Raw genomic sequence first — 27,743 nt, forward strand, 5'->3', positions numbered from 1 at the left:
GAACTTTAAAATGTGAAGTTTACTCTACTTTTTAACTCCTCCCCTTTTAGAAATGGCAATTGGCAACACAGCCACAACTGAAAAGTTCAAATTTAACACTAACACAAGTCAGCAGTGCTGATAATAGATAGAAGAACAAAGGGCCAGACAGTATAAGAACAGAATTAAAAACGGCCCAATTAGTAGTATAGCTGAATATAAATACCTAGAGAGTGGTACACCCAAAATGGTTCACAAGAAACAAGTATTAAATCGAGAAAACAAAAAGTAGAGTACCTACTAAGAGAAATAAGAAAATATGGAGACGTAAAGAAAGTAGGAAATATGGCATTAGAAGTAAGGAAAAGATCTATGAAACAGTGGTGGTCCCAACATTTTTTAGAGACCTGGAGCAACTTAACAGAAAACGAGTCAAATTAGAGCATTTGCCATCCACCGAGGAATGTATGAACAGCCAAAGGGCACGCCCTACTGATTTTTTTTTAGCGGAGTCTAATATTTTGCCTATAGAATTGAATACAAGAAAATAATGCTATTCCACAATATTATAAATTCAGACAAAGCTGCTAATCAAAGAAATAGTAGAAGACCAGTTAAGACACTGTCCGTGTGGACAAAAGGCATAGAAAAGATAGGTAAAAAACAAGTAGATATAAATGGAATGGGAAAATTTTTCAAAAAGAACTGAAACAGGAAATTAAGAGAAGAATAACGCAAGATATTCCATTGGAAGAAAAGAAGAAAGAAATGAAGAACTGAGATTCATTGATCTTTGAAGAAAATTTACTGTTAGGATGCATCTTTTAATGAAAACCAGGCTTTTTAACCTCTTAACTACCGGGGAAGATATAAGGATGAGGTCTGTGATAACTGCAGAAAAGGAGGACAGCACAGAACATTTGTTTGTAAATTACAAAAAATAGAAAACTTAACATTAGAGACTCTGAAAGCCCTGAACAGAAAACTAGTGGAATTAAGAATAGCCATGAAAATAAACGTCACCAACCCAGAAAACAACGGCACCAGTTAAAAAGTTTAAAAAGGAGGAGTAGTAAAAGTAAATAAATGAAATATTAAGGATCATTTGGGAGGTTAGGGGTAGGGTGCTAAATTAAATAAAAACTGTTAAATAATATTTAATTAAAGTAAAAAAAAACTGAGAAAAATTGTATTGATATAATGTAAAGTAAAAATTATGTATTCATAGAATAAATTAAAATGAAAATCGTTTGTGCCTCAACTGTGTTTTTTAAGCCTAGGAACCAGGAACCTTTATGTAGCTTTTGCTGTTACTGGGATAGTGCTATGTTATTAGCGTTGACAACCAGCGTTTCTCAGGTTAACATAATTCTTAACTTTCAAGGCTAGACCTATGGTTTCTCCAAATATTCTGTTCGTGACATTTCAGTCATTTCTACAGTACCGCCCTGATCTTTTATTTCCTGTAGTGTTTTACAGAAGAATAACTGTTCGGTGTTGTCTTCCTCCATTGGGCAGAGATCACAAACCTCGTTCTTGTGTTTCCCCCGGAAGTCAGCCGTCAAGTCCAACATATTCAAGGCTTTCCTTCATTATCATGCATGCATCCTTTAAGGTTTCTTCAAGTTCGTTTTCCCTGAAGCTTTCTATGAACCCAAGCTACTTCATTTCTCTATGTTTAGTGTTTCATGGACATAATAACGCAGACGTAGACACATTCTGAGATTTTTTATTTATTTATTATAAGGCGTAGTCCATATTTACAGTCAAATCTACATACTCATTTTTAATTCTCTTCAAGGGTATTTTTCAATCTCTTGATTGATTTTCATCCTTATTTCCTTTTTCAATTTTTTTTTTTTGTCGTATTTTCTCATTCCTTCGGTGTCTTACATTGTATTTATTACATATGGTTGTTATGCTCTGGTTAGCGAGTCAAATTTTAAAACTAGTTGTTGATCTAGACATTATATCACATCTACTGTTGACATGGAACCCAACACCCGGAAGATAAGTGTTCATCTCTAGAAGACCATGTCGAAATTTGTGGATTTTCTTAACGAAACCAAATCAACGTTGGTAAGTTCATTGTATTTTTGAAAGGAATTAAATATAAAAGTGATTAAAAGGCTCTTTAAAATCGAGAAGTACATATTAGCGTTAATTTTGTCCAGATAGACCTAGGCGTATGGGGTGCCGGTACACTGGAGAAAGTCAACGTTAGCCTAAAAAGGTGTCAGGTTTTAGCCCATCAAAAAAAATAAAAAGGTTGGGTATTATGTTACTATGGACATTAGCTAGGCCTGATGGGGTCATGTTTTCCTTCGCCCATGATATATAAAAAAATAAAAATAAAATGGATGGAACTAAGCAAGACCTCAACATCGGGTATTACTTTGGAAAGTCGTAATTTTATTAATTACTATTTTTCTAGTATTTTGGTTGAAATAAACCTTTTCAAAATCATTCAAGAATTTACAGGTATTTTTGTCGGTCACCTCAGCATGGGATATTACTTTGGAAACTGACTTTTTCTATAGTATTTTTGTTGCTTTTCAAGAATTTACCATTATTTATTTGTCAGTCAGCTGTAATTAAGCTGTAATTAACTTCAGAAGTTGTATGCTGGCCATCCTGTAATGCTATTTGACATGCGCAGTATTATAGGGGAGCTTTTGGTAAAAAGTGGAATTTCCTTCATTGGGGGTTAGATCCCCGGCTAAATAACATGGCCTGCTAGGTTAGGTTAGGTAGGGTATGTTAGGTTAGTATAGTTCCTTTTATTATAGGGATTTCATTAGCCAGTTAACCTTTTAGTGGGCAGATCCTCTGAGGAGTATTAATATTATGCACCATACAATTTGGCTGTATTGAACGCGGAACCCCTCATGGCCCATAAATGGATCTAAAATTCAGCTCAGGTTTTGGTATTGTTGACCTGTGGAGGAAGTCTTGATCCTTTCCCATGATGTCTTTTATTTATTTGCTCATAAATATTAGAAAAATATGTATACTTCCAAAATAAGATACTGCATCTCCCAATCTCAGTAAATTTGCGTAAATATTTTACAACAGATATGCTCAGAATCGTTACTGATTTTAGTTCTTATTTGTTATGGTATTGTGTGACCTGCAAAATAAAATGAAATAAATTATTAGAAAAGACACGTATAACTTGATAAAATTTACCCCACACAGGGTTGTAAATAGTCACTTTCAGCTTCCCATGAAAGTTAGGAAAATTTTTTAGAATTGTTTTTTTTCTGTCATTTGCAGATCTTCCAATTGGCCAATTAGCCTGTAGCCTGTCCCTTAAGGGTTAAACATATAGCTCCCTGATGACTTGTGCATGCATGGAACCATTCCATAACAACAGCATGGCGGTCCGGTCTTTCTCCCGTTTTAAAAACCCCGCGTTCCCAAAGGGCCCCCAACCATGTTGGGTAGATATGAGGTTAATAATTGACTGACAATAAACAACACAACCTCCTTCATCAGCAACTCTAAAGGTACAGTATAGGAAAAATCAATTTCCAAGGTAATTGCACAGCTGTTGCTCAGAAATATCAATATCACAAACATACACAAAAGACATAAACTAGAACAAAAACAAGTAGGTAAGGCAGTAAATATCCTTATCAGCGACTGGTAGGAACCAGGCTGTTGTAGGAGTAGTAGTCTTCAGTTTTTCCATCAACAAAAGAGGTATTTTTGAAAATGACAGGAGCAGGCTCTAACACTACATTGGAGTAGAAGCTTAGTCTAGTCCATGTTTCTGATCAGTGTTACTGGGGTGTTCCTCTGGCCAGGTCAGGGTTGGCACCTGAAGTCAGATTAGGAAGGTAAGGTCCAGTTAGAAGCAGGTCATGGCATTTGACATTTTAGGAAAGGTTAGGTTTTTTTGTCAGCGGAAATTGTTTGCCATTCTTAACTGGCTCCAACAAAAGTCATAAATATAATAAAAAACATAAACATAAGGCAGTAAATACTCTGGTTGGCAACTTGTGGAAACAGGCCTCAGTAGCAGTTCAGTTTTACCATTGTTCTTCCTTCCCCACCCCCCCCCCCAACAAAATATTGTGACAATGTCATTAAGAATGGAAAATCTCAGTTAGCATAGATGATGAATGTTAGCCTATTTTTAAATTCAGGCCTGTCCTGTGAGAGAGTACAGATAAAAATTTAACTTTTCTGATAGTGCATTTGTGGTCAGGGCACATTTCAAGATATTTTTTTGTGAAAATTGGTGTTTAACACATTATATCCCCTTTGAAGCATCAAAAAGGAATATAAAGAATTGTTAAATACATTAATATATACACCAAATTTAACCTTCTTTAGCTTAAGGTAGCTTGGAATATAGAAACCTACCTGACCAAGGTTTTTGGAAAACATGTAGTGAAGTACAGGGATGCATGCTAGCTGTATTTTCCTTGACCTAACCTAAAAGGGCACTGGGTCCAACTAGTTTATCTACCTAGGTTATTTGTTGTTATCTTTTTCCCCCCTCCCTCCTCCCCAGATCTTATGTGTGTAATGGGTTAACCAACCATTGCCATTGGAAATAAATGTTGAATTTGTCACGGTCACAACAGTTATCATGAAAATCCACATTTCACATTTAAAATCACTTTCTTCCTAAATAATATTTATTTTGAAAACTTACACACATCCAAATACAATGCTTTTTTCTAGTCGGGCGTCAAAATCACACCCAGACGTCAGAAAAACCCTGTTTGTTCTTACATTAACACTAGTGCAATATTTATACACTTATTAATTATGAAATAGCCCATAACTATGCAGAATGTATTTGGTTACGTGAGTGAAGCATTTTGAAGTACACTTGTCCAGTGCACATGCTTAGCCAACTCATGGATCCTTGCTGACATGCTACTAATATTCATTCTTTCGTTCTAAAATCCACCTGAATGTAGAGGGGGAAAAGGAGAGCACTAGAGTTAATTGTATTGAGTTTGTATGAAAACTAGTTTTATTATAAAAATTAGTTTGTTATTACAGACCCATTAATCATGAGATTGCCAGCATCGCCATTGAGGAGGGAGGATGAAACAGTGCCAAGAAAGGGGGACAAAGGTATCAGAAGTCCAGTCCCAGGGAAAAATGAGGGGGAGTTGGCGAGGTTAAGTTGAAAAGGATTGCTTCCATATGTAAAGAATTTGCAATGGATGAATCTTCTGAGAATGGTCAGTTCCATAAGCAATAGGTCTTTAGTGGAAGAAGAACCCAAATAATGACACTTAGCAAGCAGAAGAGGCATAAAGGTAGGTACTCCAAGAAATTCACACCTCCATTGTTCCAGACTGCTGAGGAACTTAGAGTCATGTGAATGAGGAAGATAATTGATTTAATCCCTTTCTCTTTACATGACCTACTGCAGTGATGGGTCCCAGCAAATACAAATTTGAGTGTTTAATGAGTGACATCACGAAGATAAAACTTAGCAAAGGCGTTTTGACAATGCCGTTTCCCATCTTTCCTTAGGATGGTAGAGAATCCCAAAATGTACTTATAAGAGGGAGGATGAAAGGGCACAGACTTCATGAGTGCTAAACTTTTGTGAGGCAGGATCCTCCCATGGTGCCACAGAATAAGCCCAAACAATTATTTGTCCTAGCTAATAAGAAATCAGATTTCTGGAGACAGACCAATCTGGATGAGTCATGTGGAGGAACAGATTAAAGGAAGAAGGATGAATGAACTCTGTACACTGAAGATGGGACTTAAAGAACCCTGACAGAATACAGAAAACTGTCCTCTTGACCTGTGGAAGGCAGATCAGGAGTAGCAATGGAACTAGAAAGAGAAGCATTCCTGCTAGGAACTGGGTATTGGGTACACTCTTGAGAGCAAGTTAGTACTGGCAGAAGGTAGGTGTCCAAGAATACCTTTTGTTCTGGCTTCATGAGATGATAAAGTGAAAGCTTACAAAGTCAGGATCATTGCCTTGTTATTCAAGAGGAACTTTGCAATTCCACATGCTTCGAAGGTGGGGTTGTGGTGTTGACAGACCTACACCTCATTCCACTTCCATGATGTCATCTACAAATCCTTGGACATCTTCTCCTTAAGACCTGTAGTGGCTGCTCAACATGCAGTGCAGCTCTCCAAGTTCCATTGTACAGAACAGCATATCACCTAGTGTACAGGGGTTGATGTAAGGTTGGAGATGATGAAAGTGACGTGCAGTTCACTCCCTTCTTACTTCTTTGTTTCTCAAGATGCAGTAGTCAAACTGAGTATTAGACTGAACAGGCCAAGATATAGGTAAGTTACACAATAGAGTATCCTATTAAGGGCTTTGGCTTAATGTGGCATCATCATCCTCCTCCTCAATAACAAGGGGGCTGTTTAGAGCACTATTATTTAGTGGCTAATTTGGGTAATATTGTTAACTACCAACCTGTACTCCTCATACAGATATGTTTCATTGAGGGTTTTCCTTGAGTAACTCAGGAACAGTTCTTTAGCCGAGGCCCTTGTCACCCTCTTTATTAGATTACCAGGCTGAAGAGGTTGCATAAGTTATTTTTCAGAAATATACAAACCTGGAATCTTGTCATTAACCCACTTCAGTCAGCCCTTCATGGTCCTGAGGGAATGTTGTGACAAGTGAGTTGGTGGTCCCTTGCCACTCATGTACTTCCCACCAAATAATTGCCTTGTTACCAAGCTTCAACAACTGTTTCCAGCTGGTACCAGAAATCCTCTTTATAAAAGATTTCTGTTTGTATATTTAGGGGAAATGCAAATGATAAAAAAAAAAAAATGGCAAGAACTTGATGTTGTTAATAGAGCTTCAAGTGGTGGCTCCTTGTTTGTCAAAAATAGTTATGATGTAAATGATTCAGAGCATCTGGTACTGTATAGTACATGGCAGTCTGTTATTCATTGTTTCAAGACCAGACTTCTGCTTCTGTATTCCCTTCAGTGCTTGTGCCTGTAGAGGTAATGTCCTACTTGTTATGCAAAACATCAACATGTGTGTGCATCATGATATTGCAGTATCCAGTGCTTTTGACTTTTATCCTCTTCTTATAAAGCTGATGTTTTCCTGGCAGCATCTCCACTTTTGATGTTCATAAATTTAAAGAGACCTTTCCCCCTTTGTTGTAAGTATTGTGTTCATAGTACAGTATATCGAATTGTGTATCTATAATTTTAATCATTATTGTTTTGTGCAGAACTTCTGCCTCTTTCACTTTCACATATGAATATGTATGGAAGAGTGTACAGTATCCTTTTCTACTTTGCAACAAAAAACTTAACTGATATTGTAATTAGAGTATTGGTGATGTTTGGACTAACAGAATGTTAGTGTTGCACTTTTTCCCTCTTTACAGTTTAAACCAGTATTGCATTATTCACTTTCATTTTCATTCAGTACCTAGAAAGTATGACTGATAAGTCATGAAATAATCATTCTTACAAATTTCGTTTACCTTAGGTTTCATCCTGCCCCAGTAAGTTGCACATAGTTTTGGGAAATGAAGCCTGTGATCTGGATTCTGCTGTGTCTGCATTAGTGTACGCATTTCTTCTTTCCTCTCTGCAAAAGGTAAGGTAACGTCAGGCTGTATGGTATGGGGATCGAATGCAGAGTAAGGGGTCAGGGTTAAAGTGGGCCTAGTAGGCATTTCTGTAGAAGCCATTTCAGAGGAAATATGACCTAACCAGGACTTACCTTAACCTAACCTAACCTTGGACACTGTTCCCTAACCTGGCCAGGACCCCACAAGTAAGTCATGACCCCTCACTCTGCATTATAATATTATAAAAATGTAGAAGACTCAAAATTTAAGATTCCATGAAAAAGACAGTGCAAATTTAATATTTTAACTATGGTATAGTGCTTTTAGTCATCTGACATAAACTTTGGATAGCATTAATAGTAGCACCTCAACTTAACAGACACATTGGGGGTCTGACCTCTTTGATATGTATAACAAAGTCCGTTATGTAACAGAGACCATATTGTAATCTGCATTTCAATATTTTCTAGATATCTTACAGCTGACAGCAATTGCACGTAGTTCTTAACCTAAGCTAACCCACACTTTACACAACATTCAATTTAAAAAGGTATATCTAAAAGTATATCACATTGAAAATAAAGAATCTAAATGTGGTTCCTGACAAGTACTGAAGTCTGCTAAGTTGAGGTATTACTTGCAGCAAAAATACTGAATCTTCATCTCTGGTGAGTTTCTTTTACTAGAGGAGCCCCCATACTAAGTCACAAACATATCAGCTTTGGTATTTGATACCTTTCTTCTCTAAAGTTGTGCCCTTTCTTGATAAAGTCAGTGTAGATATTACACTACTGCATTCCTCATAAGCATGGGTACAGTATATAGAAATCACCGTTGTCTCTCTGTCTTAAAGTTTTAATGAACAATAATTTAAGAGCTTATACTTGATGCAAAAGTTGCTTAGCACCACAAAATGTTTTATGAGTCATTGGTCTTATTAAACCACTTCGTAATGAATAAATTACCTTGAACCAACATTGTTTTGACAAGGTCAGGTCTTAAGGGAACTGTGAAAATTCAAAAGTTACTATGACCTTAAATCAAGAGCTAGCTCTTATTAAGATCAGTGTACATGAAAGAGAGTGTCTTCATATAAATGTATTTAAAGATGAGTGCTGCATTTGCCAGCTTTTAAGGTGTGCTGACACATGACGTACCCCAATTTAGGAAGGCATATTTTAGAAAAATTAAATTAGCCCCATCTTTTATAATCCTCACAGCCCTGCCTAATTTTTAATTTGAAGCCTTCTACTCTTTAATATTCAGACATCAATGTAAACAGTAAAACCTATATTGGTTTCATCATAAAACTGTTCCCAGTAGGGGGTTAGCACCATCAGTGCACCTCACATGATGTACTGTAGGCAGTACTGAAGGTTCTTTGAAGCATCCCTTTGGCCCCTAGCTGCAACCCCTTTCATTCCTATTACTGTTCCTTTGTTCTTATTGTCCTTCTTCCATCTTTCCATCCTCTCCCAGTAGTTGATTCAACATTACTGTATTTTCAGTGCTGGATGACTTCTTAGGTCACAGCACTTGGCCTTTGTTTTCATTTTACAGATGGCTCCAAATTCAGTACAGGTTTTGGGTTTGGTATAAGCAGTACAGATTTTAACTGTAAGGGGTCACTTCTAGTGAAGACCTCAAATTTTATAGCAGAGCTTATAGAAATTTACCTTCTATGAAAAAAATTAGCTATGATAAACAATGGTAATTTTACCATTTTTTCAGGTGCAGAAAGTGTATTGCAAGTACTTAGTGGTCTTAATTGTATCAACCTTTTCATTTTAAAGATGTTTCATTGGCTTTATATCTTCTGCAGCAGAAGTATCCAAGTTCATTTTTGCTTGGGAGCAGCACATGTGGGCATTCATGGGAATGAGGTAGCAGATAAGCTTGCAAAGCAAGCAGGGGCAGAGTTACTTCCAGGAAGATCATGGATCATATGTGAAGACCTTATACTAGATAGTAAATTAGCTTATACTAGATAGTAAATTAGCAAATGAAAATGGGCAGTAAAGGTAAGACTTGATGGCTTCTGACTAGAGCTCTTCATCTTCTTCTTCTTCTTGGCTTCAGATTGGATGAAAGAGGTTAGAAGTGACTTCTTCTTCTTCTTCTTCTTCTTCTTCTTCTTCTTCTTCTTCTTCTTCTTCTTCTTCTTCTTCTTCTTCTTCTTCTTCTTCTTCTTCTTCTCTTAATACCTAGTTGGACTAGCTGTTTTTGACAAACCTTTCCCAGGTGTTTCTAACAACTTTGTCAATTTTTTTACTTTGAGAGGTGATTTAAAGATGAATGCCCTTCCTGACTGACCAGTTTGTCACTGAGTCAGGGTGGCAGGTATATCCTCTCCAAGGTTCTTGTACAGAATGTAAATTTTAACTCTGGTATTGTTTTTGGTATTGTTTTTAAATTTGTTGCAGATACTGGCTTTCTAAGACAAATTAACAGTCTTAATTTAAGCAGTAATACTTTACTGCAACTCCATGTTCTACTCAGACACAGTACCTTTCATGTTATTGCCTTGTAACACAACAGCCAAGGTTCTTGTGTACCACAAATATAAACCGCCCTGCCACAAGATAGTCACCATGTACAGTATATAGTCTCACAAAGAAGAGAAGACACTTTGTTGAAGGGAGTTTTTACAAAGGAGGCACTAAACAGCTGATAGCTGTAAAGAAAGTCATTGACAAAATAATAAAGGGGTAGTTTTATGTCACCTGTTAGCACTTATGTCAGAGCACAGTATTCACCAAATGTGCAAGAGAGACCCGAAATGAGGTCCCCGTAGTGGGCTAGTGCAGTCAGTGCACCTCACGCAGTGCACTGTAGGCATTACTTAAGGTTCTTTACAGTGTCCCTTCGGCCCCTAGCTCAACGCTTTTTCATTTCTTTTACTGTACCTCTGTTCATATTCTCTTTCTTCCAACACACTTTCCACCCTTTCCTAAGAATCGTTTCCTTGTGCAACTGCAAGATTTTCCTTCTGTTACACCATATAAACTTTTTCACCACAATTTCCCTTTCAGGGCTGAATCACCTCATAGGGCCTAACATTTGGCCTTTGGCCAAAATTCTATATTCCATTCCCAAAGTGAGGTAAACAGAGTTCTTTGAACTTACAGCCACAGCAAACCAGACCAAGTATTGAAGAGCAAATGGTGAGATGACTCTCCCTTACTTTTGATTACCATATCACACCACAGTTGGTAGCTGTACTACAGATTGATGGTTTGACACACCAGGCTGACAGATTGTGGGCCTTTAAAACAAACCCTGGTACATTTGGAAACATTTATATCAATTAAAAAATTTTAAATTTATAAGAGTAAGTCTTACATGTTTGAACTCTGAAATAACAAACTAATCGTTTTTTCTTTACAGGGAGAAGAAAAAAAGGACTGGGTTGTAGTTCCTGTGTTAAATATTCAACAGGAGGATTATCCATTGAAGACTGAGGTGTCCTACTGGTTGAATAAGCATAGCATCACCCAAGAGCATATTGTGTTCAGGTACTGTGTACAGTCTTATCGTTGTTATCATTGCTTTTTGTGTGTCATGTTTTCCTTTATGGGGCCAGATATAAAATGAGTTCTCCCCACACTGTTCTTCTTCTACATTTCCCTTTTAAGTAGAGCAGTATGCATTCCATTCCATTGACTAAAGAGATGTGTATATCTTTTGTTTGCCAATCATCCAGTAGTATCTTAATAGGCTGATGGTAATATTTTTTCTATTGCCTTCTGAATACCAGCTTCTTAATGCAAGGTCTGCGCTTACACCACACTTCTCTTCCATCCACTGTTCCCCATTTTCTTTTATCCATTTTAACCATCAAAATTCCTATATTCCATGTACAGTATGTTTTACGATCATTTCATTTGACATTGTCTCCTACACATAATATATACAGTAATATTGTATTTTACCCTACACTTCTACCACAGCATCCACACAGCCATTTCCCTTACCAAATTGTTTTCCTTTGGTTCCTCTCTGGTTACTATAAGCTTGCTGTTGCTTGCAGCAATTTCCAATCCTCACTTCTCTATTGCTTCTCATATATTAAACATTTCTCAACCATTACAATCGTTGTCCCTGTTATTGGTTTCCATCGTACAAAGCCAAATTGACAGTTCGCAATTTTTGTCATAAATTTTCCTTCTGCACCTTCTCCTGTAATTTTATACTGTAGTACTCCAGCATTCTAATTCCTCTATATTTTTTTCACTGCAGTGCATCCCTTTTTTCTCCTAAGTATTATTGTGATACCCCTTCTCCCACTTTGCTATCATCTCGTGTTAAAGACTTTCTCAAGAATTTTTCCATTTTTCATTTTGCCATGTTTGTCCTAATGTACTCATATATCATTGTCTTTAGTGCTGTAGGACTCCTGTCATGTCAACATTCCCAAGATCATGTTCACTCAGTTAATTTTCAAAATATTGGCACTATTGTTACTATTTTCTCAACTTGAAGTTTGTGCAGTTTTATTTTTTATATATGTTGCATCCCTATAGTGTGACCAGAAATGGTAAGTAAAAAAAGGATTTTGACAAAGGAAAAATCTATTTCTGGGGAGGGGCCCGTGTCACCCGGTGAAATAATCCATTCAGCACTTATTTCTAGGTAATTCCATTGCTAGATACCAGAGAAAAGCTATATGTAAAGCTGGGGTTACTACCCCCAGAGCGAGCTCCAAGAAATGGAGTCGTATATGGTAAAGGGTGAGATTGTCACAATCACGGGACCCTGCCCTATAAAGATTCCCAATGTCAAAAGTCCCAATGAGAGAGGTGCCGATACAAGCCCATGCACTACTCGCGGACTGCACACAAGGCAATACTAGTCGCATTCCATTTTAGCATGGAATTTCGTTCACACGTATTTCGTTGTGCTCCTTATCTTGTGCTCTATTTTTTCATTTTTTATGGCATCATCACAAGGTTCTTCTTCAACAACTTGAGTACCAGTGTTTTATTGTTTTTTAGGCGATTGAGGCTCCTTATTTTCCTTTAGTTTAATAATTAAAGGGATTTATAACGCCCGTCTCGATCTCCTCTTTCGGCGTCTCATGACCTCTCTTGGTCTTGGGTCGGCATGTTTGTTTGGTGTTATTTATTTGTATACTTTCTTGTTTGGGATATATTCCCAATTAATGATTCCTAACTTTAGTGGGTTTGATTAATTTTATGTTTGTTCTGTACCCCTTTACTACAAGAAGTGATGTTTAGCGTTTAGGCTACGAGCTTCCCCCTCAGGCCCATTCGCTTATTTTCATGGCTTCATTATGCCTTGATTTTGTCCCTCACTTCTCTTAGCTTTTGGAATCTTATTTTCATTGGTACTGTTACGGTTTTTTAATTTGTTTTTTACAATCTAGTTTATTTTGTGAATTTTGTGTTCCCTTGCTGGTCAAGTGCTGTCTTGCTGTTTAGGCTACGTGGTTCCCCCTCGGGCCTATTCGCTTATTATTTTGGCTTTATTTTGCCTTATTTTAGACTCTCACTTCTCTAACCTTATGGGAACATGATTTTCATTGGTACATTTAAGTTTTGACCTTGTGCTCGGATGCTTTTGAATTTTGTTGATTATTTTGAGTACTTTCATTTAACTGGAGGTCGGCCATTTCCCTTCACGTTCATGTCTTGTTGGGCCTGCCTATCCTCCTACATGTACCTTATAGAAAATTTTTGTTTTATTATACATTATTTGGGTTATTAGTTAGCCTCTATCCCTCTCCTAGGCTTCCTTCCTTTGCATCGCCTCAGTTAGGTTACCCTAGGGGTTGGCTATAGCACTTTTCCCTTCGGGGAAAAATCATTAAGGGAGGGGCGATCCCAGCTTTACATTTAGTTTTTCTCTGGTATCTAGCAACGGAATTACCTAGAAATAAGTGCTGAATGGATTATTTCACCGGCTGACACGGGTCCCCGATCCAGAAATCCACAATTATACTGCATATATGAGCATAGCTGTAATTAATCCTTTTTGTATTTTAAAAAATACTGGTTTGCTCATATACATAATGGTAGATTTTTACTTATCTTTTATCTGTACAATAATTCACTTTTTTACTTTATCTATGTCTCTCTTTTTAACCACCTCGCTGTTCCAAACGTTTCTCCACCTGTGGTCACTTAAAGTTCACCCATTCCACTGCTCCGAAATATTTCCTTTAGCCTTTGCCAACTGTCTCTTGCCCTTGTTTCTCTTTACCTGACATGTTTTCTTATCCTCTTCCCCTCTTGTACGTTGCCAAAGCTTGAAAGGACCTTTTTTTCTTTCTTCAGTAGCTGTTTGTATGTTTTGATTCTACCCCCGTTTCTTGGTGCAGTAACATCTCAGCTTAACAGACCTCAACTTAGCGGACCTTTGTATTTATCGGCCATATTATGGTTATTTTTTTGTATGCTACCATTTCAGATGTCATACATTTTTAGGTAAATGTCCTAAATTGAATGTTGAGTGTAAATTACAGGTTAGTTTAGGTTAGGACCTACAGCATGTGGAATTACTGTTGGCAGTAAGAGATCTAGAAATTATTCAAGTACAGATATAATATAGGGTCTTTGTTACTTACCTGAAAGGCCAGATGCCCAAAGAATCTGTTAAGTAGAGGTACTTGTAACACCTTCCAGAGGATGGATTTCTTTTATATTTTTTAACAGGTTTTGGGATACTGGATTTAACCTAAGGACTGGGAAATAGATCTGTTACTCTTGTCAAGAAGTTTAATGAAGATCATTTTAAATCTACCAACTACAGGCCATTTCCACTCACTAGCTGTCTTTGTAAACTAAGTGAAAAAATTACCAACAGATTAATAGCTAGTCATCTTCACACACTGTAATATTTGAGGCTGTTCGTTACCGCAATACGTGGAGAGAGTAAATATTTAAAAATGATATTATATGTGTAAGATAAAAGGAAAGTTGTGCCATTGATTAGTATCCATTATATTGCAAATTATATACATATTTTAAGTGTTACTTAGCTTTTCAAATGAAACTCAAAATATCGATGTTGTGTGTATCGACAGACCCTTATCAGACAGGGGTGTGATATGCTATGCTTTCTCTTTTCACCCAGAGTTTTAGGAATTGAATGGAATATCAAATCTAGGCCAAAGGCCAAGCACTGGGACCTATGAGGTCATTCAGCACTGAAAGGGAAACTGTAAAAAGGTTTGAAAAGTATAACAGGAGGAAAACCTTGCAGTTTTACAATGAAACAACTGTTAGGAGAGGGTGGAAAGTAAAATGGAAGAAAGCGAATGTGAATGGAGGTACAGTCAAAGAAATGAAATGGGTTGCAGCTAGGGGCCAAAGGGATGCTGCAAAACCTCAAGTAATGCCTACAGTGCAGTGTGTGAGGTGCACTGATGGCACTACCTCCCTTTGGGGCCCCAGGGTTATGGGGATTTACACAATAACTATTTTCGCATTTATATATTCATCAGATCTTGATTTCAGGAATGAGCTTGACAATGTGAGAGAAAAAGCCTCAGATGTTGAGTTGACCTTGGTGGATCACAATGTGCAGGCCATAAATGATAAGGACCTTGAACCCCAAGTTGTTTCCATCCTAGACCACCACAAATTAGAGCGACCTGATCCAGAAAGTGGTATGTGTAAGAGCACTTTCTTAGCAATCTTATGATTTTTTTGTTTAAGTATAAAGGATAAGAAAGTAGCATTTGCTCCTGGCTTTTAGAGTTGTATGCGTTTTATTTGACCAGTTTTTATCTTGGAAATTTTGCTGTTCCTTTTGTGACCACAGAAAAGCATTTTGGAGGTTACTACTGTCCATGTGAACAGTACATTGTCTGAAAGCTTTCAAAATCCTTAGTTTATTTTGGAGTGAATAAAACTGATGGTAGGTTGAGAGAAAATGTCAGTCGCAGAATAGTTGAAGCAAGAAAGGTAACGGTATGTGCAAAAGCTTGGGAAGAGAGTTGAATTTTCAAAACTGATATTGAATGGAATGTTTTATAAGTACTATGGAAATAATTTATGCAAGTAACCCATCTTTCTTTCCTTGACCCCGTAGAGGGGTAGGGCTTTGTATACCTCATGTAGTGCACTGTAGGCATTACTCAAGGTTCTTTACAGCATCCCTTCGGCCCCTAGCTGCAACCCCTTTCATTCCTTTAACTGTACCTCTGATCATATGCTCTTTGTTCCATCCTACTTTCCTCAACCCTCTCCTAACAATTTTTCGTAGTGCAATACAAGGTTTACCTCCTGTTACACCTTTCAAGCCTTTTACTCTCAGTTTCCCTTTCAGCACTCAAGAACTTTTAAGTCCCAGCACTTGGCCTTTGACCTGAATTTTATGTTCCAGTTTCTTTCTTTGAGAAATCAATTTCATGCAAATCTCTTATTTGACCAAAGCATTTTATTATTTTCTTTCTTCCAACTTACATTCCTCAACTTTCTCCTAACAATTGTTTTATAGTGCTACTATGAGGTTTTCCTCCTGTTACACCTTTCCAGACCTTTTTACTCTCAATTTTCCATTTGGCGCTGAATGGCCTCTTAGGTCCCAGCGCTTGGCCTTTGGCCTAAATTTTTTATTCCATTCTATTCTACCCATTTGTATGAAACCTTTCCTCATCAATTCATGGCAATCATAGCACTGTCCCTCATCTGCTTTCCCAAAACCTCAAACTTTCTCCAGACTTTTCCTTCAGCCTTTTGTAAACTCCTCACAAATTTGCTCATGCTACCCTTTCTCATTTCCTTCACCCCTCAATTTCTCACATATTGAATGAGGGACACCATTACCCTCTGACATTTCTCATCCCTTGAAAATTTTGCATTCACTTCTCTTTACCACTTCTTCCCTTCTCTCCCTCCATCATACTTTTGCAAATTTTATCATCATCTCCATGTTGGTTGTAGATTGTATCATGGATTTTTTTTCAATGTACTGACTTCCAATCGAATTCTAATTAGTGTAACGTCATTTCTGAACAACTGCAATAGCTTTACCATTTCTTATCCTTCTAACAGTACACATTGGTTGTGGATTGTATCATAGATTATTTACTCAATGTTGTACTGATTTCCAGTAGAATTCTTTTTTGTAACTTATTTTTGAACAACTGTACTAATAGCTTTGCCGTTTCTTATCCTTCCAATAGTACGTGATGGCATTCGAATCGAAATGGTTGGTTCATGTTGTACTTTAGTTGCCGAGGAGATATTGGAGAAATTACCTGAAATCATGGATAATACTACAGCTAGTTTGTTGTATGGTAAGTAGATGCTCATTTTATTGAAATTTGTTTTGTATGCTAATCCATACATTTAGATTTAGGTTTTGTAATGAGTGAATAGTTTTTCAAGGTAGTCCTTTCGCTTTTGATTTGAGGCTATTACCTAAAGAACAGAAAGGTAGTCCCTCATAATTTTCATGGTTGCTGTTCTCGAATGTGAATAAACAAAGTTTTAGCTATGGAACCTACTGCATTTCCTTTGTTTTATTAGAGAAAATGCATACAGAAAGAACTGAATTTCCATTCAGAGGGAATGCAGTTTTCAATGCAATCTATGTCAATTTTAAAATTTAAATAAAATCTTTGTGTATGTATATTACAGATATTATTATTATGAAGTAGTTTACTAAATTTACTGAACCGCATTTCTAGTCTCTCATAGGGCTTGCCTCAAGAATTTGTTCTTGTTTGAGAGTCAGACATTGCTGGTATTATTGCTGTACTCTACCTTCAGGTTATTCAAAGGGCAGACTATTTAGAGTATACAAATATAAAAACAATTACAATCATTGTTGAGTAAGAGGTACCCCTTTGTGGAAGGTTAATCCACACTTTTCTTTGTCCACATCCAGAGTCCTCACTGGTCCAAGCTTGCTTTGTCTTTCTTCCATATTACTCTCCACCTTCTTGCAATTGTGAGGCTTTCCTCCTGTTACACCTTTGAAACCTCCTTTACTCTCAATTTCCCTTTCAGGTGTGGATGACCTCATGGGTTCCAGGGTCTAGCCTTTGGCCTAAATTTTATATTCCAATTCCAAGCTTGTTTTGGAACTTCCCTTACAGACCTCTATATTTAAGTTTAACGTCATTCATGTAATTGCCATGAATATTCTTTAATTTACTTATAAATTTCCTCACATGACGTATCTGGTGGGGACAGATCTCTTTATGTTATCTTTATACTGTTTTATGATTGCCTCCAAGGTAGCATATTATGTGAGAATTTGAGAATTGTAGATGTCATGGAGATATTACATGTCATGTTTTGTATTTTACTGCTGAGGTGTACTGGGGACAGTGAGTGTATGTCATCTTTATACTCATTTTAGATCTTGTAGATCTTAGGTTATTATTAGATGTTATTATTATGTTTTTATTTACTTGAGGTGTATTATTATTCAACTTATCTTGTAGATTATTATTATTATTATTATTATTATTCAGAAGATGAACACTGTTCATATGAAATAAGCCCATAGGGGCCATTCACTTGAAATTCAAGCTTCCAAAGAATATACTGTTCATTAGGAAGTAAGAGAAGGTAAAGGGCAATACAATGAAGAGATCTCACTTATTAAAAATAAAAAATAAATGGATAAAAATGTATTAAAGTACAAGGAGAATAGTGTTAGGGTAGTAAGAGCTCTCATTTTGCAAACTATATCCCCCTTTATTCCAAACTTTTTCCTCCTCTTTCACTTAAAGGTTGAGATCCTTCCTCAGTTAATAAGTTCTCTGGGTAATTGTACAGAGATGTGAAACTTTCTCTTACTCTCACACCTTAGCCTGCATCTCTGTAGTCTCTAGTGGCCTTCACTTCTGTCTCTGGGTTTTTTATACTGTACCATATTCTCTTCTCTATATACTTTCCTGTATTTGTGGGTATTGATAGCTCATCTACTAGCTTCCCATTTTTTATGGTATTCCCCAAAGTATTTGTCTTTCACCTATTCTCGTCCTCGTCTGTATTGCTTTTGCTGATGTTTCATCTATTATACTTTTCTGAATTATAAATTTAGGCTCCCCATCACAGTTTCCCTGTGCTTCATCTCCTAGCTCTTGGGAGCCCATAGAATTTGCAATTTAAGTCAAAGTTCATTGCATCCAAGAATGGTTTGGTATTTCTTTGTTTGCTTTTCCATCCGGTTCTTCTGTTGTGGCTACTAATTTATTGTTATCTGTATTTAATTAAGGACTTTGTTTCCTTATTATTTTAAATACTATATATTTATTTCAATTTAAACTACTGTATACCTACAGTATGTTTTACATCCTTTGTTGATGCTTTCTTCACAGTGAGCATTCTGTTTTGTGGTAGATTTCTGCATAAATACATGGTCTTTAAACTTATTCTGTAAGAATGTGTGCTGAAAATGGCTATTGATAACATTAGTAATTGATACATATTCTATCCTTTGAGAACCTTATTAATGTAGCTGCAAACTTGTGTTTGAGTGATTGTTGGAGTTAGATTGCTGAAAAAAATTTTATGCATTATTTCTTATAGATTCCTGCTTCATCTTCAACCTCTGCATAGGTTTTATCTTCCATTAGGGTTACTGCCGTTATATTTGATAAGCTTTCGTCATTACTATTATTGGTAGGTTTAAATGTAATTCTCTTTAGGTTTTTGTCTCCATTCCAAGCATTCCTAGGTGGCCTGTTTCTCTTTTAAGGTCACATCACATCTAATAGACCATCATATTTCTGATATGTGTAATATCAGACTTGGAAATCCTCTCCTTCCTTCCATTATCCCCTCTTCTTATCACCCCATTTTAAAGGGGAAACTCAGTTGCCTAGTTGCAATTTTATTCATTTTCATTGTTAGGTAAAGGCACCAAGTCTTAATCTCTCAACTTATACAGTCCCCAAGTGCTTTTCTGGATCTTTCAGTTGCTCGTAAACAACCTGGGGTTAACAACCTGGGGTTCCAAACTTCTCAACCTGCTGCCTAAATTGCAAATTGGGCCCTGGAGGTTATAAGGGTAATGAGGTTAAGATGAAACAAACTTTGAGTTCTTAAAATAGAAAATATTTTTTCCACACAAACTCAACAATCGTTTCTCAGTTCTACATTCATCACATTACACAAATAGTTTTGATTTCAGATTACGTGAATAGTTTTGTATTCAGAATATACAAGTAGTTTTGTATTCAGACTTCACAAATAGTTTTGCATTCAGACTATGCAAATAGTTTTGCATTCAGGCTCTACAGTACATTCAGATGACAAAAATAGTTTTGTATTCAGGCTATGAAAAGAGTTTTGCATTTAGACTATACAGTACATTCAGTTGACTCAAAAAGTTTAGCATTCGCAAGTAGTTTTGCATTCAGACTGTGCAAATAAGTTTGCATTCAGACTACACAGGTAGCAGTAGGGATGGTTTGTACCTGCCGGTGGATCCAGCGTATGAACAACCACCCTTCCGTCTGGAAAGCAGAAGACTGAGTCTGGTGGAGACACTGGAGACAACGAATGTGGGCACTGTATGATTGATAGGTTTGTAAAAAAAAAAAAAAAAAGTTTTTCCATTATAACTCATTTTTCCTTTTAGCTATTTAAATATAAATATTTTACTGCAGTATTCATAACAAATTTCTCTTAACAGGAACAATTATTTTAGACACTGTTAACCTAAATAAAGAGGCCAAGAGAGTCACTGAGAAAGATATTGGGATATGTCAGCGATTACAAAGTCATATGAACCTCAAGCCAAGCAAGTAAGTTTAATTTCTTTTATTTTTGTATGCCTGTATTTTCTTCACTGCTGGTTCTTCAATACAGTACTCAGAGATTTCAGAATATTTTCTGGCCTTACTGAAGCTGAATCTCCATTTTCATGCTTGTGGTAAAGATTGAGAAGTCTTTTTCCCATCTCCCCCTGTAGGGGGGTAGTGCCATCAGTGCACCTCACTGGGTGCACTGTAGGCATTACTAAAGGTTCTTTGCAGCATCCCTTCGGCCCCCAGCTGCAACCCCTTTCATTCCTATTACTGTACCTCCATTCATATCCACCCTCTCGTAACAAATATTTAGTAGTGCAACTGCAAGGTTTTCCTCTTGTTACACCTTTCAGACCTACCTCCCCTCAATTTCCTTTCCAGTGCTGAATGACCTCATAGGTCCCAGTGTTTGACTTTGCCCTTAACTCTATATTCAGTTCAATTCAATTTGTCCTATCCCAAAAAGAGAGATCTCCACAGATTTTCCTCCATAATGGGGTAGTGCCATTAGTGCACCTCACATGGTTCACTGTAGGCATTACTTATGGTTCTTTGCAGCGTCCCTTCGGCCCCTAGCTGCTTCAACCTCTTTTATTCCTTGTACTGTACCTCCTTCATTCATATCTTTCTTCCATCAGACTTTCCACCCTCTCCTAACAATTGTTGCATGGTGCAACTGAGAGGTTTTCCTCTTGTTGCACCTTTCAAACCTTTACTCTCAGTTTCCCTTTCAGTGCTGAATGACCTCATAGGCCGCAGCTCTTGGCCTTTGGCCTAAATTTTATGTTCTTTATTCTTCTCGATTTTTGAAGCTGACTGGATCCAGGTCCACCACGATTGGAAAATTCTCAAAACACTGGGAATGCACTAGCAGTTCAACTTATCAGATCTCAATAGGAGACTGACACTAGAATAATAGGTGCATCAAGGAGTTGGCTGTGCATACAAGATGGTACCATTCTCTTTGGAATCCTTTGCTCATCACCTAAATGCATCCCACACAATCAAAGGCTATTTTGTAATGAATGGATTTAAACAAAAACTTTTTATTTGTAAAGGCATAAGTGTACTCATTGCTATGTTATTCATGTTGTCTCTTTTCTCCCTGCACTTATTGAACTATTAGTTGATCATATTCCTTACTCAAACTTCTGAGTCCTTATAGGCTTCGTGGAGTTTCCTTCATTTTACACTAACAGCTAAACCTTACCATTCCAGTGATGACATATTCAGAGAACTTACAGCTGCAAAGAGTAATGTATCAAGTTTAACATCGGAGCAGTTGCTCAGAAAAGACGTTAAAGTTGTAGAAGGACAGGACGTTACAGTTGCAATATCGTCGGTTCCGATGTCAGTGAAAGTAAGTACAGCACTGCTGTGGTGTTGTGTATTTTAAAATATGATGAATATTTTGCAATGGTATTATTATTATCATCAGAAGATGAAACCTATTCATATGGAACAAGCCCACAGGAGCCATTAACTTGAAATTCAAGCTTCCAAGGAATATGGTGCTCATTAGGAAGTAAGAGGAGGTAAAGGGAAATACAGAAAGGAGAGCTCTCTTAGTAAAAAAGAAAAAAGAAAATAATAAATAGATAATGTCCCGTTTAATTTTTTATGGTCCGTTTCATCTTCTGAATATTTGTCATGCCTGAAAGTAAACCATGGATTTGAGAACTAGAAATATTTCTCCCATGTACAATCTCAAAAGTTCAAGTGAAGATGCCAAGCATTACTACCCTAAAACAATTCTCCTTGTACTGTTAACTGGTATTAATTTTTCAGTTTTATTTATTTATTTGTTAATTATTCTTTCTTTATATCCTATTACCTTCTGTTACTTATTTCAAATGAACACCATATTCTATAGAAACTTTGTGAGTCAATGGCCCCCTGTGGTGGGCATGTTCCCTATGAATAGGGTTCTATATCTAAACAACAACAACTACTACTACTACTACTACTCTGTATGGATGCTGGATGAATAGGTTGTGCTGAAAATGTGTGGTGAAAACATACATTAATTCTCAAGCCCCTAAAATTTTCACTGATCAATCACAGTGTTCATTACTAATTTGTATATAAGTCTGTTGTTGCATATTCTCTCAAGTTGAAAAATTCTCTCTAGTAATTGTTGCTCTGATACCTCGTAATGGATGATTGTAGGAAATGAAGAGTACAGTTGTTGTCTCTTGAATTTTGTTACAGGTACAAATGTTTTTAAATGTTTGTGTACATTTTAGCTGGACAGAAAGACAGACAAAACCAGAATTGTAATTAATCCAAGTACTGTATTTTCCTAGAAAGTGTACTCATTAGGTATTATGTAACTTTTGATGTTTCATTTTGTAAGTTTATTTTTTCTTCGAATGAAAATATTTTTGATTATCAGAGTTACCTTGAACGTCCTGATGTGTACGAGACGCTGAAACTTCACTGTGCAAACCAAAGTTATGCAGCAATTGTCATTATGGGGATCACCATCATGGAAGACAGTGTTACCCGTGATATTGCTGTCTTCTCTGAAAATGGGGAGTTAAAGAAAAAGGTGAGTTTAGTTTTTTTTTTTAATAATGCTCAAATGTTAAGTGTAAATTACTGGCTGGTTTAGGTTAGGAACTATGTGGAACTGATGTGCAGGCTATATATATATGGTGTCTGTTACTTGACAGACTACTTATCAGAATGGCTCGACCCCCAAAATGTTTGTTAAGTTGAGATGCTTTTTATGTATTTTGTTAACTGGACAGTGTTTTGTGTAAGTTGCAAGTTGCCCAACTTATCCAAGCACCTACATTATGAGAACTTGGCAGTACTTTTCTGGCTAGTATTGACAGAAATCAGTAAAAGTTGTGTTTTTTGTAGGAATGGAATATAAAATTTAGGCCAAAGGCGAAGTGCTGGAACTTATGAGGTCATTCAGTGCTGAAAGGGAAATTTAGAGCAAAAAGGTTTGAAATGTAATAGGAGGAAAACATTCTGCAGCTGCACTATGAAACAGTTGTTTGGAGATGTGGAGAGTAAGATAGATGGAAGAACGAGAATATGAACAGATGTGCAATGAAAGGGGTTGCAGCTAGGGGATGAAAGGATTCTGGAAAGACCTTAAGCAATGCCTACAGTGCACCGCATGAGGTGCAGTGATGGCACTACCCCCTACAGGGGTATACTGAATAAATACAAATTTGACTTACATTGAAGTCTTCTCTTTACCAAGTAATCCACCAGCATGAAATAAGACTTCCTCTAAGCACTAAAATGCTTAAAGGAAATGTATTTTTATAGATGTGATCACTGAGACTAATTAAAAGTAGCTTCCTGTAAAAGTATAAAAATGGTCAGAAGCCTAAGTGATAGCATCTTGTTTTTTTATTCAAGACAGCCGAAGCACATCTTGCGTGAATAACTCCATTTACACAAGCGTGGGTTTGTTTTGTATCTTCGGAAAAATACAGGTCAGTTTTAACCCTCGCAGTCCGGCCTAAAATATATATTCAGCACACCCATAGACCCGGCTAAATTTAAGGATAGCCATTTATATAATAAAAAAAAAAATGTCAATGGAAAAAGGGAGATATGCATATACACATGGTATAAGAAAAAAGAAATTCTAAGACTTTCTGTTCCTTCCATGGGAAGTTGAAAGTAAATATTTCCAACCATGTGAGGGGCCTCTACCAAGACAGTTGTAAAAAATATGCTAATTTTACAAAGTTATAGATGTTTTTTCTAATAATTTTATTTTTTGTAAAATTATAATTACAGCTCACACAGTATCATAACAGACAAGAACTAAAACCAACAACAAATTCTGAGTATATTTATTGTAAAATATTTGACACATCCTTGGATGGGAGTGGTGGGCAACATTCCCCTTTAACATCTCAAGATAAACTGATCTCTCTCTCTCCTGTACCGATTAGCTATTATAGTTGCCATGAGTCATTTATGCCCATGGAAGTAATCTGAACACTTTTCCCGCAAAATTCATTCACACTGCATGATGCAAAATGTTGATCATCAGAGGACGATAGCTGAAATTTACCCTGAAGCTACAGTGGTCATCATTTGATGATGTCTGCTCACAAAGTTTTAAAATCTTTCATTTTTCAGACATATAGCACTATATCTTTCTCTCTGTTCTAATCTAGGTGGCTCATCATCTTGAAGGTGCTAGTGACGGCATTTTGCAGCTGGAACCGTTGGACACAAGTGTAGAATGTATCTTGGCTTACAATCAGAAAAACCACGGTGCATCAAGGAAAGTAGTTTTGCCTTTAGTTAGAGAATGGCTATCTGAGAAGTTGGGTTGTTAAAAAGGTGGTCAGAAGGAAAAGGACTTCTTGAAAGCTGTACTGTGATAAACACTTATTTATTGACCTGACATTAATAGAAGTATTACTGTTATTAATAGTAGTTTTCATGCCTTATGAGTACGTATTTCACAGATGTATTTCATATTTCATTTTTATTGATCTGTTTTGCCCGTAACTACTGCTTCTTATGTTGGAAAAAGCTACAATAATAGAAATCTCCTGTTTGGGATCTTCTGTTGTCAAGTGTCTTGACATTGCTGTATGAGTTACAGGAACAATTAGGGTTTATTTTGTTGATTACAGGAAAAAAATTTCTTGCTAGTTGATAAAAATTTCAGTTAACAGAGAAGTAAAGATTTTCCTGAAGTAATAAAAGTAGCCTGTGTTAATTAGAAATTGTAGTAATATATTACCCAAGGCTAGCCCAACTTGGGTACCGAACAAAGAAAATGGCTGCAGTTAGCCTAGCATAGCTCTCTGGAATCAGTATGAATGTATTGCTAACAGCCTAGAAAAATATTTATATGAATATACAGTATATTAACACTCAAAAAATATTTGTAATATCACTTAGCATAGCTTACTGGAATCCATATAAATGTATGATACAGATTAGGAGAATTTTAATAAATTTCAGTAACCAGTGAGTACGCAGTTTTGTAGTCAGAATTTTTTATGCTTAGAGTGCTTAAGCATAGCCATAATGCACAGAAACTTTGGGGAATGTTGGAGCAGTCAAAAGGAAGTAAATTCTTACTGATTCCAAGTAATAACAAATGTGTTCACTACAGCATATAGCAGAAATCACAGAATGGAACAAGATTGGGCTGAATTACCTGTATTCTGTTATTTCAATTGCTCACTGTAGTTTTCATGTAGTTTGGTTTAAGTTAAGCAATTGGGAGTTTAAGAAGGGGATAGGCAGTATTCTAATACATTCTAAGTATTGTTAGTGAAAACTAATACCTGTAGTAATGCATTATGTTTCTTGTACTCATGAACTGGCATGTATGAGGTATGTTTAACTTGTCTACAACATATGTTATACCTCGTCTAAAAAATGTTACAAATGTCTACATGTGTTATAACTTATCTAGAACATGGATGTTAGTCCTGATTTGAAACCTTTATGCAAATACAGATAAAGAAATGTTTTGAAATTTTAATGAACATTAAAAGCTATGCTTAATTTTAAACTTTTTATTTAAAATACCCAAGTGAGATTGTAAACATACAGTACCGTCATTACACCTCACATGGTGCACTCTGTTCAAAACTAAAGGTTGTTTGCGGCCAGTCTTGCTGTCCAATCTCTAGCTATTACTTTTTGGTGCAACTGTGGGGTTCTCTCGCAGTTCCACTCTCAGATCATTGTACTATTTCACCTCCATTATTTGCCGAAATTCTTTATCTTGCTGTCCAACCCCTCCAGCTCCCCCTTTTCATTGTCTTGAGTGATGAATAGCTGCAAGTGCCCCAGTGCTTGGCTTGACAGCTCGAATTTAATAAATGCACTTAAGTGCTTACTTTATCCTTAAGCAATGCATAATGTATGGATACCTAGCAATGTGCAAACACAGACTATGTAACACTAAATTACTGTATATAAAGTACAATATAGTCATGTACTGCATCAAATAAATGTCAATTCAAAGAGAGAGAGAGAGCGTATTGTTTCCTTGCATGATGCTTGTGTGTGTACAGACAAGCACACGTACACAAAATAAAAATGAATGACATACCACACAACATTGCACTAAACAGACTTCAGCAAAAATCCAAACCCATATCAGATACCCTTCAAATTAATTTTTATGTATTCTTCCATTGAAAACAATAAAATGTAAACAGCTGTGCATCAAATTTACAGTTTGCTATTTTAATTAAAATATCAAGCTGTAAATGGTAGATACACAGTAAATTTTGAGTAATCTTACCTTGAAAACGGAGATGCGAGCATACCGAGGCCCCATTGTGGTTATGTTGACTTGGGACTAAAATTTTAGTCAGTCAGAATTGCCAAATTCCATTGGTAATGGAGTAGACAGCAATATCTCCAGCCCATTGGGTATTTAGGTGGTAGGCTGAGCCAATGACATTGCAGAGGACACGGACGAGGGTGCTGTGTGAGAGCATAGCCAGGGGTCGAAAGGACGCAGCGAAGAACCTTTAGTAATGCCCGCAGTGCACCACATAAATTGCATTGACGGCACTATCCCACCTATAGGGAGGTTATACACTAAGGTACATATGGAACACTGTACAAGGATTAGGCAAAAAAGGATTGCATTAACCACCAAGGCATCCCAAGAAACTCACATCTAACAGATCACAGGGAAGTAATGAAAACCACATTCCATAGCAGATCATTTATTGTTAATACATTCTATTTCCACATTTACACTTAAAAAGACAACTCTATAAACAAAATTCAAGGAAAATAAGTGAAAAATCAAAACAAATAATGATCTGATTTTATGGCTCAGTTTCAAGATGATACAGAACACAGGGGGTAGAACACCAAATGTTTTTAGATGGCTGACAAGCTAGCCATGACACTCACTGTGAAACACCTTGGGAGGAAGCAAATGACTTTTCATGACTTTTTATTCAATTTCAATGTTTACTTGGCCTAAATAAAGCACTCAAAAGCCCAAACACACTCACAAATGCACAACACAACAATCATGCAAATTCTTTGCACCATTTTACTTCCAATTTACTGGAGGAAAAAGAAAATGACTTTCGACAATCCAGGAGTGTTTCACAGCAAAACACCTGGCTAAGCCTCGAGAACTTGGCATACAACACATTCATCAAAGGCCTTCTATTTATGAACAAAAGTGTCAAATTTTGGCTTGACTAAACTTAAAAGAGCTGTTAACACGCACTCCCTTTCTCAGCAATTGCATGACTAATAAGAATGACCTTTGGCTGTTTCAAAGAGTGCATATAGCCAGTTTCAGAAGGTCGTTTTGAATTATCTTCCTTTTCTAGTTTAGTTTGTTAACCAATCCCTATCACTCTCACAAAGCATCACAAGTTAAAAGTTACACTACAAATAGCTTTCTTTTCTTTAGCCAGCAAAGAGGCACTGGGAATAGAGCAATTCAAACATTAATAATAATAAAATGAGACACATTTACCAAATCCTAA

At 36.6% G+C, this 27,743-nt stretch overlaps 1 protein-coding gene across 1 annotated transcript; it reads left to right on the forward strand.

Annotated features, from left to right (window-relative positions):
• The first annotated feature begins 1,920 nt into the window (after positions 1-1,920).
• pn (exopolyphosphatase prune) lies at positions 1,921-25,777 on the forward strand. The gene is made up of 9 exons (XM_067107364.1): positions 1,921-2,058; positions 7,448-7,558; positions 10,920-11,047; positions 15,011-15,162; positions 16,684-16,797; positions 20,154-20,265; positions 21,487-21,628; positions 22,664-22,819; positions 24,423-25,777. Exons 1-9 carry the CDS (start codon positions 2,014-2,016, stop codon positions 24,585-24,587), a joined length of 1,125 nt encoding a protein of 374 aa, XP_066963465.1. The 5' UTR covers positions 1,921-2,013; the 3' UTR covers positions 24,588-25,777.
• Positions 25,778-27,743: the final 1,966 nt, after the last annotated feature.

This window comes from Macrobrachium rosenbergii, chromosome 8 (genome assembly GCF_040412425.1).
Source record: "Macrobrachium rosenbergii isolate ZJJX-2024 chromosome 8, ASM4041242v1, whole genome shotgun sequence".
NCBI lineage: Eukaryota > Metazoa > Arthropoda > Malacostraca > Decapoda > Palaemonidae > Macrobrachium > Macrobrachium rosenbergii.

Excerpts from the sequence above, each read along its gene's own strand:
- pn (XM_067107364.1), top strand. The coding sequence starts at position 2,014 with ATGTCGAAATTTGTGGATTTTCTTAACGAAACCAAATCAACGTTG. Across the intron at positions 15,163-16,683 it reads GCGACCTGATCCAGAAAGTG|TACGTGATGGCATTCGAATC; the intron begins GTATGTGTAAGA and ends TCCTTCCAATAG. Across the intron at positions 22,820-24,422 it reads ATGGGGAGTTAAAGAAAAAG|GTGGCTCATCATCTTGAAGG; the intron begins GTGAGTTTAGTT and ends GTTCTAATCTAG.